The 13,056-nt window shown below is 33.8% G+C and overlaps 1 protein-coding gene across 1 annotated transcript; it reads left to right on the forward strand.

Annotated features, from left to right (window-relative positions):
* Nucleotides 1-7,600: 7,600 nt before the first annotated feature.
* On the forward strand, nucleotides 7,601-12,616 carry LOC131157682 (uncharacterized). The gene is made up of 2 exons (XM_058112016.1): nucleotides 7,601-8,019; nucleotides 10,009-12,616. Exons 1-2 carry the CDS (start codon nucleotides 7,711-7,713, stop codon nucleotides 10,105-10,107), a joined length of 408 nt encoding a protein of 135 aa, XP_057967999.1. The 5' UTR covers nucleotides 7,601-7,710; the 3' UTR covers nucleotides 10,108-12,616.
* Nucleotides 12,617-13,056: the final 440 nt, after the last annotated feature.

The raw sequence follows: 13,056 nt of genomic DNA on the forward strand, positions 1-13,056 counted from the left end.
TAAAACAAGAGTTTGTCAAATGAATCCTAAAACTCAAATATGTTTTCAAAGGGACAAGTTTTTAACATCCTAGTTTTAAGAACATTTTTATACTTAATCCCGATTGTGTTAAAACAAGTTTAATGTCCTAAAGGTTCAAAGAAAGTCGAGTATATTTACAAAAGGACATACTAAGCATATAAGATATCAAAATGGGTTTTCAAACATGTTTTATTAATTAAAATATCTTATATTCAAAAGGAAACTCATTTGGACAAGTTTTAATCTTCATTAGACTTAACATATTTCATATAATTTTGTCCAAGAATGAGTTGAGTCATTAAAACACTTTTTGATAAGGAAAAACAAAGTAATCGTCACTGTCATAGTGCAGTCTTAGGTCCTAAATACCTTACGGTATTTTGGGCATAACTTTTTATAGAAAAGTCCAAATGGGATGTTCTTGGTGTCCCTGAAAATCTAAGACAAAATTCCACAACTTTTATTTTGGTGACTTTTTCTAATTCAGGGACCTTATCGACGAAATTCATATTTCGTCGACGAATTTTGGGCAGAAGGGCTCCAACGGGCGAAAAACGGCTAGTTTGCCAAATAAAATATTTTTTCTTCCCCCCAACGGCTAGTTAACGGCTCTTAAGGTTCTTGGGCTATAAATACAAGCTATTAGACTTGTATTAACAATGTTTTTAAGGTCTTTGATCATTGTTAGTAAAAAACATCATTTTATACAAAACCTAGCACATTGCATATTAGTTCTTCATTACATGTGCTCATTCTCTCTTGCTCACTTATTGTGTTTGATTCAATTCTTGAGAGAATAGTGTGAGGTTTGAGTTGTAAATCATATTTTCTTATTGTAAGGAGCATTATTTGTAATCTTCCATCTTCTTGTGAAAGGTTCTTTGTGAACCAAGTTGTAAGGTTCTTTATGAACCGAATCGGTAAAGGCTCTTTGTGAGCGATAGGGATTTGTTCCCAAGTTTGTAAGGCTTGCTCCGCTGTGGAAGGAGCGATTATAGTGGATTGCAGAATCCTTGACTTGGTGCTAAGGCGTGGACGTAGGCTTGGTGCCGAACCACGTAAAAATAATGGTGTTGTTCTTTCTCTCTCTAACACTCTTTATTTTATATCTTGTGCATGATTTATATTTATATTACGATATAATTTCTTGTATCTTGTCAAGATTTTTTATTTTGTAGAAAAATACGTATTCCGCGAAAAGAGTCTATTCACCCCCCCCTCTAGACTATATACTCCGGGTTGGGACTTCCAACACAAACCATTAATGGTAGCCCTATAACTGTCGATGGTTTGGGATAGTGTATGAATGGATTTCTATTTTGTCTAAAACTGTCGACGGTTTGGTCCAAACCATCGATGGTTTGTCTTAGGATGTCCAACACAGATTTCAAATTTTGAAAGATATATAAACGTTAATATGGTTGGGGTTTGGAGGGAAAACCTCCGGAAACTCTATTTATATGTCTTATTGGATGTATATGTGGGGTTGGTTGATAGTGATTGTAATAATTGAGAGGATTCTTGTATTGCTCTTGTAATTTACACAATAAGATAGTGAATCCTAGTCGTTTACTCTCTGGATGTAGGCATTGTCGAACCATGTAATTCCTTGTATCTTTGTGATTGTTATTGCTTCCTTTAATTTGCTATGGCTGTGGATTATTCTATATTCACCATTAAAGTGTTGCATTGTGTGTTTGATTTGAAATTAGGATAGCTTCCCAAGAAGGGGGTGAATTGGGATTTTAAAAACTTTCTTTTTATTCCTTTTAAGAATACTTAACTTCTTTTATTGTTTAACCAATTCTTTGACTTATTTGTTTAATTTGTGAAACACACAATAACTTGGTTTCTTTTATACAATCAACAACACAACTAATTAAACATCCAATCTCAACCACACTATCCAAACCAATCAAACACAATTGGAAAGCAAAACAACCAAATCAAGATTAAGATAACTGCATCACTATTTAGATTGATGAAAGCATTCAAGATTCAGTACTCTTGGAATATAAACACACTCCAATCAATATCAAACTTTAAACAATTTAACTTTCAGTTTTTGTTTGGTTTGCAGCCCTGTAGTGAATTTGAATCAAACCCTGTATTGAATTTGCTTCTTCAATATGATGTTCAATATAAAATCCAATCACTCTTTCCAAATATTTAGAATTCAAATAAACTCTTGGTAAATTTATCTTTGGTTGTTTAACTAAGTAACGTACTCCTGTATGGTTTTCGCAAAGTAAGGTTTAACCAACGTACTCCCTTTCGGTTTACACAATCCTAAATCAAAATTGAACCTTAAGTTTATTTAACTTCCAAATTACGTAATTTGTATGTTTATCAATTAAACCATCCATGCAATTGTATATGTATCGAAAGTAAAGAGTAAGGGAAAGAGAAAGGAATACAAGATTTTACGAGGTTTGGCTTTAACACAGCCTACGTCCTCGCCCTTGGCAAACCACCAAAGGGTTTCACTATTGCAGTTCCTTTACCGGGAGGAACAAAACCTTTACACACTCCTTCAATAGGCTAGAGCTCGCCTCTCCAAATGATGTCCCCTCGTTCGGTCACTCCTTAATTAAGCTAGAGTCCGTCTCTCCAAACAATGTACCCTTGTTCGGTCACTCCTTAACTAGGTTAGAGTTCACCTCTCTAAGCAATATCCCCTTGCTTAGCCAACGATCCAAACAATCTTTGGATTCATTAATCTACAAGATAAAAATCAAATAGATGTGTACAAAGAACTTGCTCTCACAAAGAGTTGATTAGTACAACAGTTATAGCACTAGGTACTTCAAAAATTTAAATACCCCAAAGAAATAGAATTGAAGCTCAAGAGTAGAATTCACCAAGGGTTTTTTTGTGCTTTGAGAAAATTCAGTATGAGAACCTTGGGTTGGTATTTCAACAGCAGTTCAGATGATTTGTCTTCAGCAAGAGTTTGAGCAATTCCAAGCTTTGAAAGAGATTGAGAGATTTGATACAAGTGTGCTATGTGATTTCTTGTCTCTATGAAATCTTGAGATTAATGAAATATTTATAGGCATTCTAGGCTTAGTTTCCTTATTCCCCAAGTGACTTTGAGTGTTTCCCAAGTTTTTACAACGTTCATATTTTGAAAAACTAATTTTTGAAATCTTCCCGTTGGAGTTTAAAAAATAAAACCCGTGGAGTCAGTCGGCTGGACAGGCGACTGAGTAGTTCAAAAAACACGGGGTCAGTCGGCTGGATAGGCGACTGATACCATTCTATCTCCTAGAAATTAATTCAAGAAATTATCAATCGTCTGGCGAGACGCAGTTCATTTTGGGTCAATCGGCTGGGTGATTTTGCCTTTGTTAAGTAAGTCGGCTAGACAGACCGTTGACTGGTTTTTCTTCTTGGTTTTTTTTTTTAATTCTAGTTTTGCTCTCATGGTTTAATCTTTCATAAAATATTGCCAGGGGTTTGAAATAGGTCTATAAAGTCCATATTTGTCCTTAAAGAGCTCCAACAATATTTGAAAAGATATTTAAATATTAAAGCACTTACATAAAGACTTCTAAACTTTTTGTCATTCTTGAAAATTTTGAGTCTTCATGCTTCGGTCTTTTCATCTTCAAGCTTTAAGATACTTCAAGCTTTTCATTGAATTCTTCTTTATCTTTAAGTTTTAGTCTTTTGATGCTTGATGTCTTGAAGAAACTTTCACTTGACTTGTCTTTAATTTCCAAGCTTGGATCCATGGCAAATGTGAGTGATGAGATATATATACCTGAAATTGAATCACTCAACAACACATGTTAAACTATCTACATTTGTTATCATCAAAACAAGATTGAAAAACCTAGTTAGGCTAACATGATTCTTTACATACAATTATATATTTAGTTGTGCATATTTAGGGGTTTTACACAACATAGACTAACCATTCTATAGGAGATTAGTTAACCAACATCTTATGATCAACAGCCATTCTAAGAACGGTTATCGATGTCTGTGTGTTTGTGTCCTAACTAAGAATGTAGAAAGGAAAAGAAGGAAGGTTCCCCTTTTGGATCATTCAGTGAAGCATCACTATCCTAGAGCCCAAATAACAAAGTTGAGAGCCCTAACATGCTTTTTCTTGAAAAGTGGAATTGGTATCAGGTAACCTTAAATTTTGAAAGCATAAAGTATTAAAGATAAAATGATGGAAAATTGTTTCAATTGATTGTGATGAACAAATTCAAAAATGATCCTTTCCTTTAGAAGTTAGGATTAGGGAGAAGTTAACATTAAAATATTTAAACTTAATCAAGGGCTAGGTGAGATGCATAAGATCGTTGATTGAGTTTTCGATTAATGGAGATTGTGGGCTCAATCCCTTGATTAAAATTTGGGAGTTCAATGTCATTGGAGTTGAAAATCCCCTTATTGACGTCAGAGTTTAAATGAGAGTTGAAGTTAATTAATTATTAATAGATTTGAAAAGTCTCTTAATTGATAATTAGGATTTAAATGTGATTGAAGTTAACCATTAATTAAGGATTTGTAAAATCTCCTGATTGCTAATTGAGGTTTGAATGATTGAAGTTAATCAATTAATGAGGATTTGAGAAATTACCTAATTGTTAATCAAGGATTAGATGATGGTTGAAGTCAACCCTTAATAAGAGATTTGGAAATCTCATGATTGCTAATAAAGGATTTTTAATGATTGTTAAAGTAAATCCTTAATGAGATAAATGGAAATCTTTTGATTGTCAATCAGGGTTTAATGATTAATTGGAGTTAACCCTTAAATGATAGATTTGAAAATTTCCTACTTGCTTGTCGAGGTTTTAAAGACTGATTGGAGTCAACCTTAAATAAGAGATTTGAAAATCTCTTGATTATCAGTCAGGGTTTGAATAAGGGTTGAAGCCAATCCTTAATGAGAGATTTGGAGATCTCATAATCGTTAATCAAGTTTTAATGATTGATTGGGGTCAACCCGTAAATAAGATATTTGGAAATCTCCTTATTGCAAACAAGGCTTTAATGATTGATTGGAGTTAACCTTAAATAGGGGAATTGAAAATCTTCTAATTGTCAGTTAGGATTTTAATGATTGATTAATGCTAATTGGAATATATATATATATATATATATATATATATATATATATATATATATATATATATATATAGGAAGGCAAATCCATTCCCTTCTCATTTCTAAGAAATATTTGCTAAAAATATTTTTCAGTGTCCATGACATTATGTTCCCTAAATATAACTTGTCCTTGAGTATAATAAAATGATTTTTTAAAAGGAGAAATCGTTGTGCATAGCTTATTATGCGCATTTACTTTGGCATTTGTCCTGAGAACAGCCGCCTTCTCCGCCTCTATCTATTGCCCCTCATTTGCACAAGATGACGGGATTACTTGCTCTCGCTTACTTGTAAGGCATGAGTCTACTTGTTTGAAGTGAATTTCCCGTGTCGGCGTTCTATTTTTTAATGAGCAAATATCAAGAGTACTTTTTCTCCAAAATAATACTAGGCCTATTTTTTCAACAACTTTACCATTACTAAAACATTAAAAATACATTTAAAAAACACAATTTCTCTAGGAATCAAAACAAAATATTTTTTTAAATGGAGAAATGGTCAAAACCTTTCTAAATAGTTGTGAATAAAGTTTGTAAGACTTTTGTTCAAAACACTTTCTCTTGTGCTGAATGCATAAGTTGATCTTAAAATCTTCTTAAAGTATGTGAAATTTGATTTTCTAAGTCTAATATCTTTTGAGTACATGAAAAAGAGAACTACTTATGTCTTTTTTGAAAGCTCTTGAGGTTGATAATCTCTTTTTTTTTCAAAGACAAGAGTATGTCTATGCTTGTAAATTAGTTGGGCCTGAAAAGGACTTGAATAATATTAGTTACAAAAGGAAAGAAAAAAGAATACCCAAGGACAACAATGTATTCCTGTTAAAAATTCCCAGCTAGACAAACCATTTTTTTCTGAAATCGTGTTTGCAAAACACAAATTCTCCTAGTTAGACAACACAATTCTTTTCACAGCAGTTAAATAATCAAGATATTAATTTCCAATAAGTTTGTATCTTCCTTTGAGGACATAAGTTGCCACTAAAATTATACATAAAATTGTGTTTTCTACATCGAAATTTTCTTGTACTATAAGAAACAAATCCTTTTTAATTGGAGAACTCATGTTTTTTTCTTTCCTTAAAATTTGCTAGTTAAAGTTAATAGCCTCCATTATTGCATTTCCTTTGGTGTGCTTGATAATTTTAACTTCCTTTATTTTGTAAAAAAGTACCTCTTTTTCCATCAAAATTTCAAAATAATTTATTGAGTAACAATTGGGATTACACCAAAAGTAACAATCTGCGTTACCAAAGTCGAGTACCGGAGTACGGTTACGCGAGGATAGGTATTAGTATCCCCTACACGTCCGTTCTTATGAACAGTATCTAATTAATTGAAAATTATCTCATAAATCAAATTTAATAAGCTTTCAAAATTACTCCCTTTCAAAAATTGTGAAATGCACATGCAAAAAAATAAATCACTCAAAAATGTACAAAACATATATATTACCTTAGAACTAGGGCATATCATACTTTAAAGAGCTCATACTCTTTAGTTACAATCATAGGGATCATAAAATCGATAAAATACAATAGGAGATACACTCCTGGGGGCTTTTCAAACTTGTAGGGTTTTATAAGTACGAAAGTGATATTCCGAGAGGTTTCGAATCTATTTGGAGATGAGAAATTTGCAAAGATGAGCCTTCTAAATCAAAAATATTTTTTCTCATTTTCCTACGATTTTTCTGAATTTTTACGTGAGTTTTCCAAGTATAAAAGCAATTTTGATCTTAAAAATATTATTTGTGATTTTTTTTATTTTTAATTGAAATAACACAAAGAAAATAAAAAAAACTATAAGAATTGAGTCAACAACATTTTTAAAAGTTTCTCTTGAATTTTTTGATTTTTTGATTTTTGTGATTTTTAGAATTTTTTGTGAATTTTTATAATTTTTTTTCATGTACAAAAAGCAATTTTCTAACCTAAAAATGTTTTTATGTATTTTTGTAGCTTTTTCACAATTTTTATGATTTTTCCACCAAAAATGATTTCCTAACCTAAAAATATTTTTAGAATTTTTCTATAATTTTTACGATTTTTTTTTTTTTTTTTTTTGTATTTTTATGGTTTTTGTGAATTTTTTAAATAATTGACTAATATTAAAAACGGAATCGGTTCAGTGGCGGTTCAGGGGACCCAACCGGTTCAGGTAGAACCAATTCAAGAGAGATGGTCAACCTGTTTATGGTCTGCGGGTTGGGATCGATCACGTGGCGACATCTCGGCCGCTGATGAAGGGGCGACCTGACGATCCTTTGAAGACCACGTAGGGTTGTGCAGGTGGCGAGGTATGGACACCAGGTGTCGCACGAAGGAGCAGGCCGTCATTAATGCTTCTGACGCATGCGATCCTCACCGTTGGTGCGGAGCAATGATTCGACGATCGCGGGGTCGCCACGTGAGGCGCTGGAATGAAAGGATGGTAGGGCACCACGTGCTATAACGACGAGCAGGAATCATGACGGGTTCAGGCGAGAGTTAGAGAGGCGGTGAGGTATGGGAGAATCTGTGCGAGAATAGTGAAGAGTGGAAAAGAGGAGCTGTGGAGAGAAATGAAGAATGGGACCAACATCAACGCAATCGCTAAATCGGTAACGCCCTCAGTCAACACATCGGGAGTGTTCGTGACCCTCACACCCCTCTCCTTACACTTCGTCCAAATCAATCTTATCCAACCTAACGCTGAAGCTGGCAACGATCTCCAGCTTCGGCAGCGAATCAATCAACGCTGCGTCGGCACCCGCCGTCGCGTTTCCGACTATGGCCCTGATGGAGTTGGAGTGGCTCTTCAGGAACTCGGTCTTCTGGGGATACGTCTAGAATCCAAAGAGATTGAAGCACTTCTGAAGCTCGTCTTCAAGGTACATTGGATAGGCCAATAGCACGCATATGGCTTCCATTCCGAAGTCAAAACTTGTTTTTCCGAACTAGGCTGTAGCCTTATGGTGTTGTAAGAGGGGAGATGAATTGATATTTTTAAAATTAATATTCTAGGTCAGTATCATAATAGTAGTATATTCACAACCCTAAAATCAATCTAGTACAAGTAAAGCAAATCAATTATAATATGTACCAAAATTTAAATAACGTAATTTAATTAACTAAGCATGCACTAGAAAGCTGTAAAGAGAAGTGATACGCAGAAATGTTATTAAGATTCAGCAAATTGTCTACCTCCCTATCTTGGCTAACAAGTACAATAATTACCACTATAATGTTCACTTAAACGGGTAAAGCAGCACTTAAACAATCAGGTCAATTAGTACAAGGCTGATCTTAACCTTTACCCAATTCTTATCAGACTGGATTATCGCAATCACATATACATTAAAGATATGGATATAGTGTAAGCTCATTGATGCAAATAGTTATGCTATCAATACTCAATATGGTATAATCAGTAAAATGCTCAAGATTGTTTAATACAAGCAATATCTTAGAATTTAAACAAAGCACAGTTCAGTAGCAAATCAATATTCCAAATACATAAATCAAATAATCAAACTAATTCAAAAAGATTTTCTTCAATGAAATAAGCACAATACTAGTTTGAAAATATTTTACTTGTTTGAAAAATCTTGCACAACAAAAATTTAAGCTATTGGATACTTGCAATAATAATGCAAATATCCTAAGCTCACTTAGTTTATTCCAACACAAGATTTATAATATCAAAATCTGTGGGATAAATCTAAGCTAAACTCCCTAAAAATAATTTCACACTCAATCACACAAGTGGGAGTTTCTAGCAAATCTAACAATCACAAACTCTCTAAATATGCTCTCACAATCTCAAAATATATCAAGGAAGTGAAGATTTAAGAATATTTGGTCAAAGAGTGTATTTTGAAAAGAGAGGATTTTTTTGTTAATCAAGTTACTATTTTTTACTAATCCTCACAAATGAGTCTATATTTATTGACAGGGGTAAAATTATAACCATTTGAGACTTGTTGGGAATTATTAAAAAAGTTTCAAACAGCTAAAAACCCATTAACCCAATTTTACCACAGTTAAATTAATTTTACCCCACTGAGGTTCGGGTGACTGAACCGTGGATCAGTCACCCAAACAGACATAGTAATAAAAGCTATTAAAATCAATTCGGCAGCCCGAGTTCAAGTTCGGTGGCCCAAATCAAAGTCAAAAAGTTTGCTTCATAACTTCGGTTGCCTAGTCATATGTTTGGTAGTCCGAACTCATGTGTTCGGTCGTTGAAGCTCAATTTGAACCTTATCTCTCGGAAGCCCGAGTTGGTAGAATTTCCCTTTCGAAGGGTTTGGGTGCCCGAGGAAAGTATGCATAAATATGTTCAGTCGCTTGAGAGTCTAAGTCAATTGTTGACTTCTCAACAATTTGGGCGCCCGAGGTGTTTTGAACTCTTGGAGTTCGGTCGCCTGAGCTCTCTCAATTTACTTAATAATGTTCAATTTAAGCGCATTTTCAACACCCTTGTATTTTGTATGATAAGTGTGAGTGTTGGGACTTAAAGTCTTACTATGGTCTTACTGAACTTACCATATATCTTATATGCATGATATGCAAGTAAGAAAATATAAATCATATCCTAGGTTACTATTACAGACCTATATTACAATAATTGAATTGACAATACAAATTAAAGTCTTCAGGGTCTTCTTGTTACTTCAAGTGTCATTCCTTGGGATGCTCATTTAAGCCTGTACAAACACTTAACAACCATCAAATACTTAAGTATTTGTCATTATAAAAATCAGGTGTGACCTATAAGGTCAACACACGCTCTTCTCAGAATTTATTGTTGTTTTGCTTGTGTTTGCGCTTGTGATTTTACTTTTGTTTTTGTTGTTGCAATTGCTTTGTTTTCGTAGTTGTATGTGCTGTGGAATTGTGGCGTTGCTGGTGGCCAAGTGTCAGACGTGGAGCGGGGCGGAATTGCTAAGAGATGGTCGCAGTGCTCTTCTTCCTAGTGCTAGCAGCGAGTGGGGAGATGGTGCGGAAAGAAGATGGGGGATTTTTAGACTTCGAAGACTACCCAAACAGATGAGTTTCCTTTTATTTTTCTTTATTATTATTATTATTATTATTATTATTTCTTTTCTTTTCTTTTCTTGGTTGCCAAACAAACTGAGCCCTCACTCTCTCTATTCTATCTCATCTCTTCTTTGCTTTGCACTCCCTCCACTCTGTCCTCATTAATTAGAAACCGAACTCCATCTTTCCTTTCTTTTCTTTTATTGGTTACCAAACAAACTGAGCCCTCACTCTCTTTTCCTTTCCTTTCATTTTCTCCTTTTTCTTTCTTATCATCCAAACAAGCTTGGTCACAGTTAGGGGGTGGGTTAGGTTCAAGTATGGTTAAAACCAGGGCTAGGTTTGATTGGGTTTTTGGTTAGTCTAACTATAGGGTCATACTGAATCAAGTATTTTAACCTGGGTTCAAGTTGGGTTTGACTCGAATATCTGGATGAATTAACTAGGGTTGGGTTCGATTGACTTGGGTTTGGGTTTGGGATTTGTTGGCTTGGGTTCGAATATGTTGACCCAATTTTGGTGTTCGAATTCAGAGATGGAGATATCAAACTGCCCAATCAAGTGCATGGTAAGCCAATATCTCAATTAAATAACTTCCGAAATCAGTCAATTGCAGAAATCAGTTTCAACTAAATAAATTGCGATTCTAAACCAGAACACAATTGAACATCAACTGATCATGTAAACAAACTCACTCACAAAATGTGTTCATCAATCATGCAATAAATCTTAGAGCCAACCCATTCTATAGCATTAAGTTAATCACCCAACCAACCTTTCAAATTACCTTCATCGAATTGGATCAAACAAGCCATAATATGATTTCAAAGCTCAACTCTTACGCATAAGATAGACACACTGAAAGAGTGAGGAGGACTCTTTGTTGTTTTTTGTCCCACATTAGTATAAAAGATTGTTTTGAATTTTTTTATATTATTTGTCCCACATTAGAGAGAAGTGTTTTTTTGGACTTGAGGTTGAAGCTATATAAAGAGCTTAACTCTTCATTTGTAAAACACACCTTAAAGTTGTACTTTGTCAAGAAGTAGTGGATTGACCATCAGCGCCCGAGGATGTAGGTAATTCTATATCGAATCTCATAAATTTCTTGTCTTTTTTTTTTTACTGCTTTATTATTAGTTTCTGTATTGTTTTAATTTTTTATATATTCAATAACAATAATTGCAGTATTGGTGTTTGGCACAAGTGGGGTATCCAGCACAACAATTGGTATAAGAGTTAGGTTGAATAGTGTTGATACGGAGGTGTTCCTTTGTTAGGATTTATTGGCCTAATAAGACTTACAATTCTTATTTTAATGATAACAAATCATGATGTGTTTAATGTGATTCAAGTGAAAGTTGTTCAAGAAAAAGGTAAAGCTTGAAGGAAGTGACAAAGTTCAAGAGCATAATAAAGCTTATGGATTACAAAGAGATCGTAAAGAGCATAAGGATTAAAGATATACTAGTGAAAGCTCAAAGAGAAGATTGAAAACTCAAAGATGATGGAAGAACATGATTGAAGATCAAATGATCATTTTTTTAGGATGTTCTAAATGTAAGTACTTCAAGTTAATTTCAAATATAAATTGAATTGAAGCTCTCAAAATATTCAGAAATATATTTTTTATATACTCTAAAGAAGATTTTTATAATCAATGAAAAGAAAGAGTTTTGAAAAAGAAAATCTTTTGAAATAAAGAAGGGTCAGGCGACTGTCATAATATGGCAGGCGACTCCCAAATTAAGTAAGAGATTTTTTTCAAAGAGACGGTAGCAAGACAGGCGACTGGCTGAACATGTCAGGCGCCTGAGTGAACATGTCAGGTGACTGCCTTGGTTTTGACAGGCGACTGCCAGTGTTCTATGTTGTGAGTTTGTTCTATGACAAGCGACTGCCACTCGAACGTTGGCTTAAAAACTCTCAACGGGAAGATTTTTTAAACAAACTTTCTGGATACTATTATTTTTAAAAATTTAGAAACTATTTTAAGGAAACTTTGAGGGTAAGGAATTGCTTTAAAAACTTAGAAACTATTTTAAGGAAACTTTGAAGGTAAGGAATTCCTTCTAAACATCTATAAATAGCCCCAATCTTCAAAGGTTTGAGACACCCAATCAATTTTCAAGCAATCAAAGTTCTCAAAGGCTCTCAACTTTTTTGTGTTCAACTACTGAATTGCTACTGATTCAAACTCCGAAACAAAGCTTTCAAAGTCAGAATCTTTCATATTTTAGAAGATATTTGGTGATTCATATTAAGTATTGAGCTTCAAATTCTTTTATATTTAAATTACTTTAAAGTATTATTGTGCTAAATGTTGTACTAACCTACTCTGCTGTGAGAGTGTTTTCTTGTACACAATCTTTTTATCTTGATTCTTATTCATAGACGATTCAAGGTTATAGAATTGTTGGACCAAACGAGGGAATATCGTTTGGAGAGGCGGACTCTAGCCTAACGGAAGGAGTGTTTGTAATCGGTATTATTCCACCCGTCAACAGAACTAAACTAGTGAATCCTTTGGTGGTTTGCCAAATGCGAGGATGTAGGCTGGGTATAAGTCGAACCTCGTAAAATCTTGTATTTCTCTTCTTCCTTACTCTTTATTTTTTAGCAAAGACTTATAACCTGCGTGTATGTTTTAAATTGTTAATTCTGAGTGTTTAGTTGTTAAATAAACCAGATGATAATTTGTTTTTGGTTTAATCAGCATTAATTGCGAAAATCGAAAGGGACTACGTTGGTTGATCAACCTAAACTTAATAATCTGAAAGTTTGTTTAAAAGTTAAACATAAAGAACTTGTGAGTTTGGAACAAACACAGGGCTTACATAAATTCAGCTTGATTTATAATTCATTACAAGGCTATTGAGACAAAG

This window comes from Malania oleifera, chromosome 6 (genome assembly GCF_029873635.1).
Source record: "Malania oleifera isolate guangnan ecotype guangnan chromosome 6, ASM2987363v1, whole genome shotgun sequence".
Classification (NCBI taxonomy): domain Eukaryota; kingdom Viridiplantae; phylum Streptophyta; class Magnoliopsida; order Santalales; family Ximeniaceae; genus Malania; species Malania oleifera.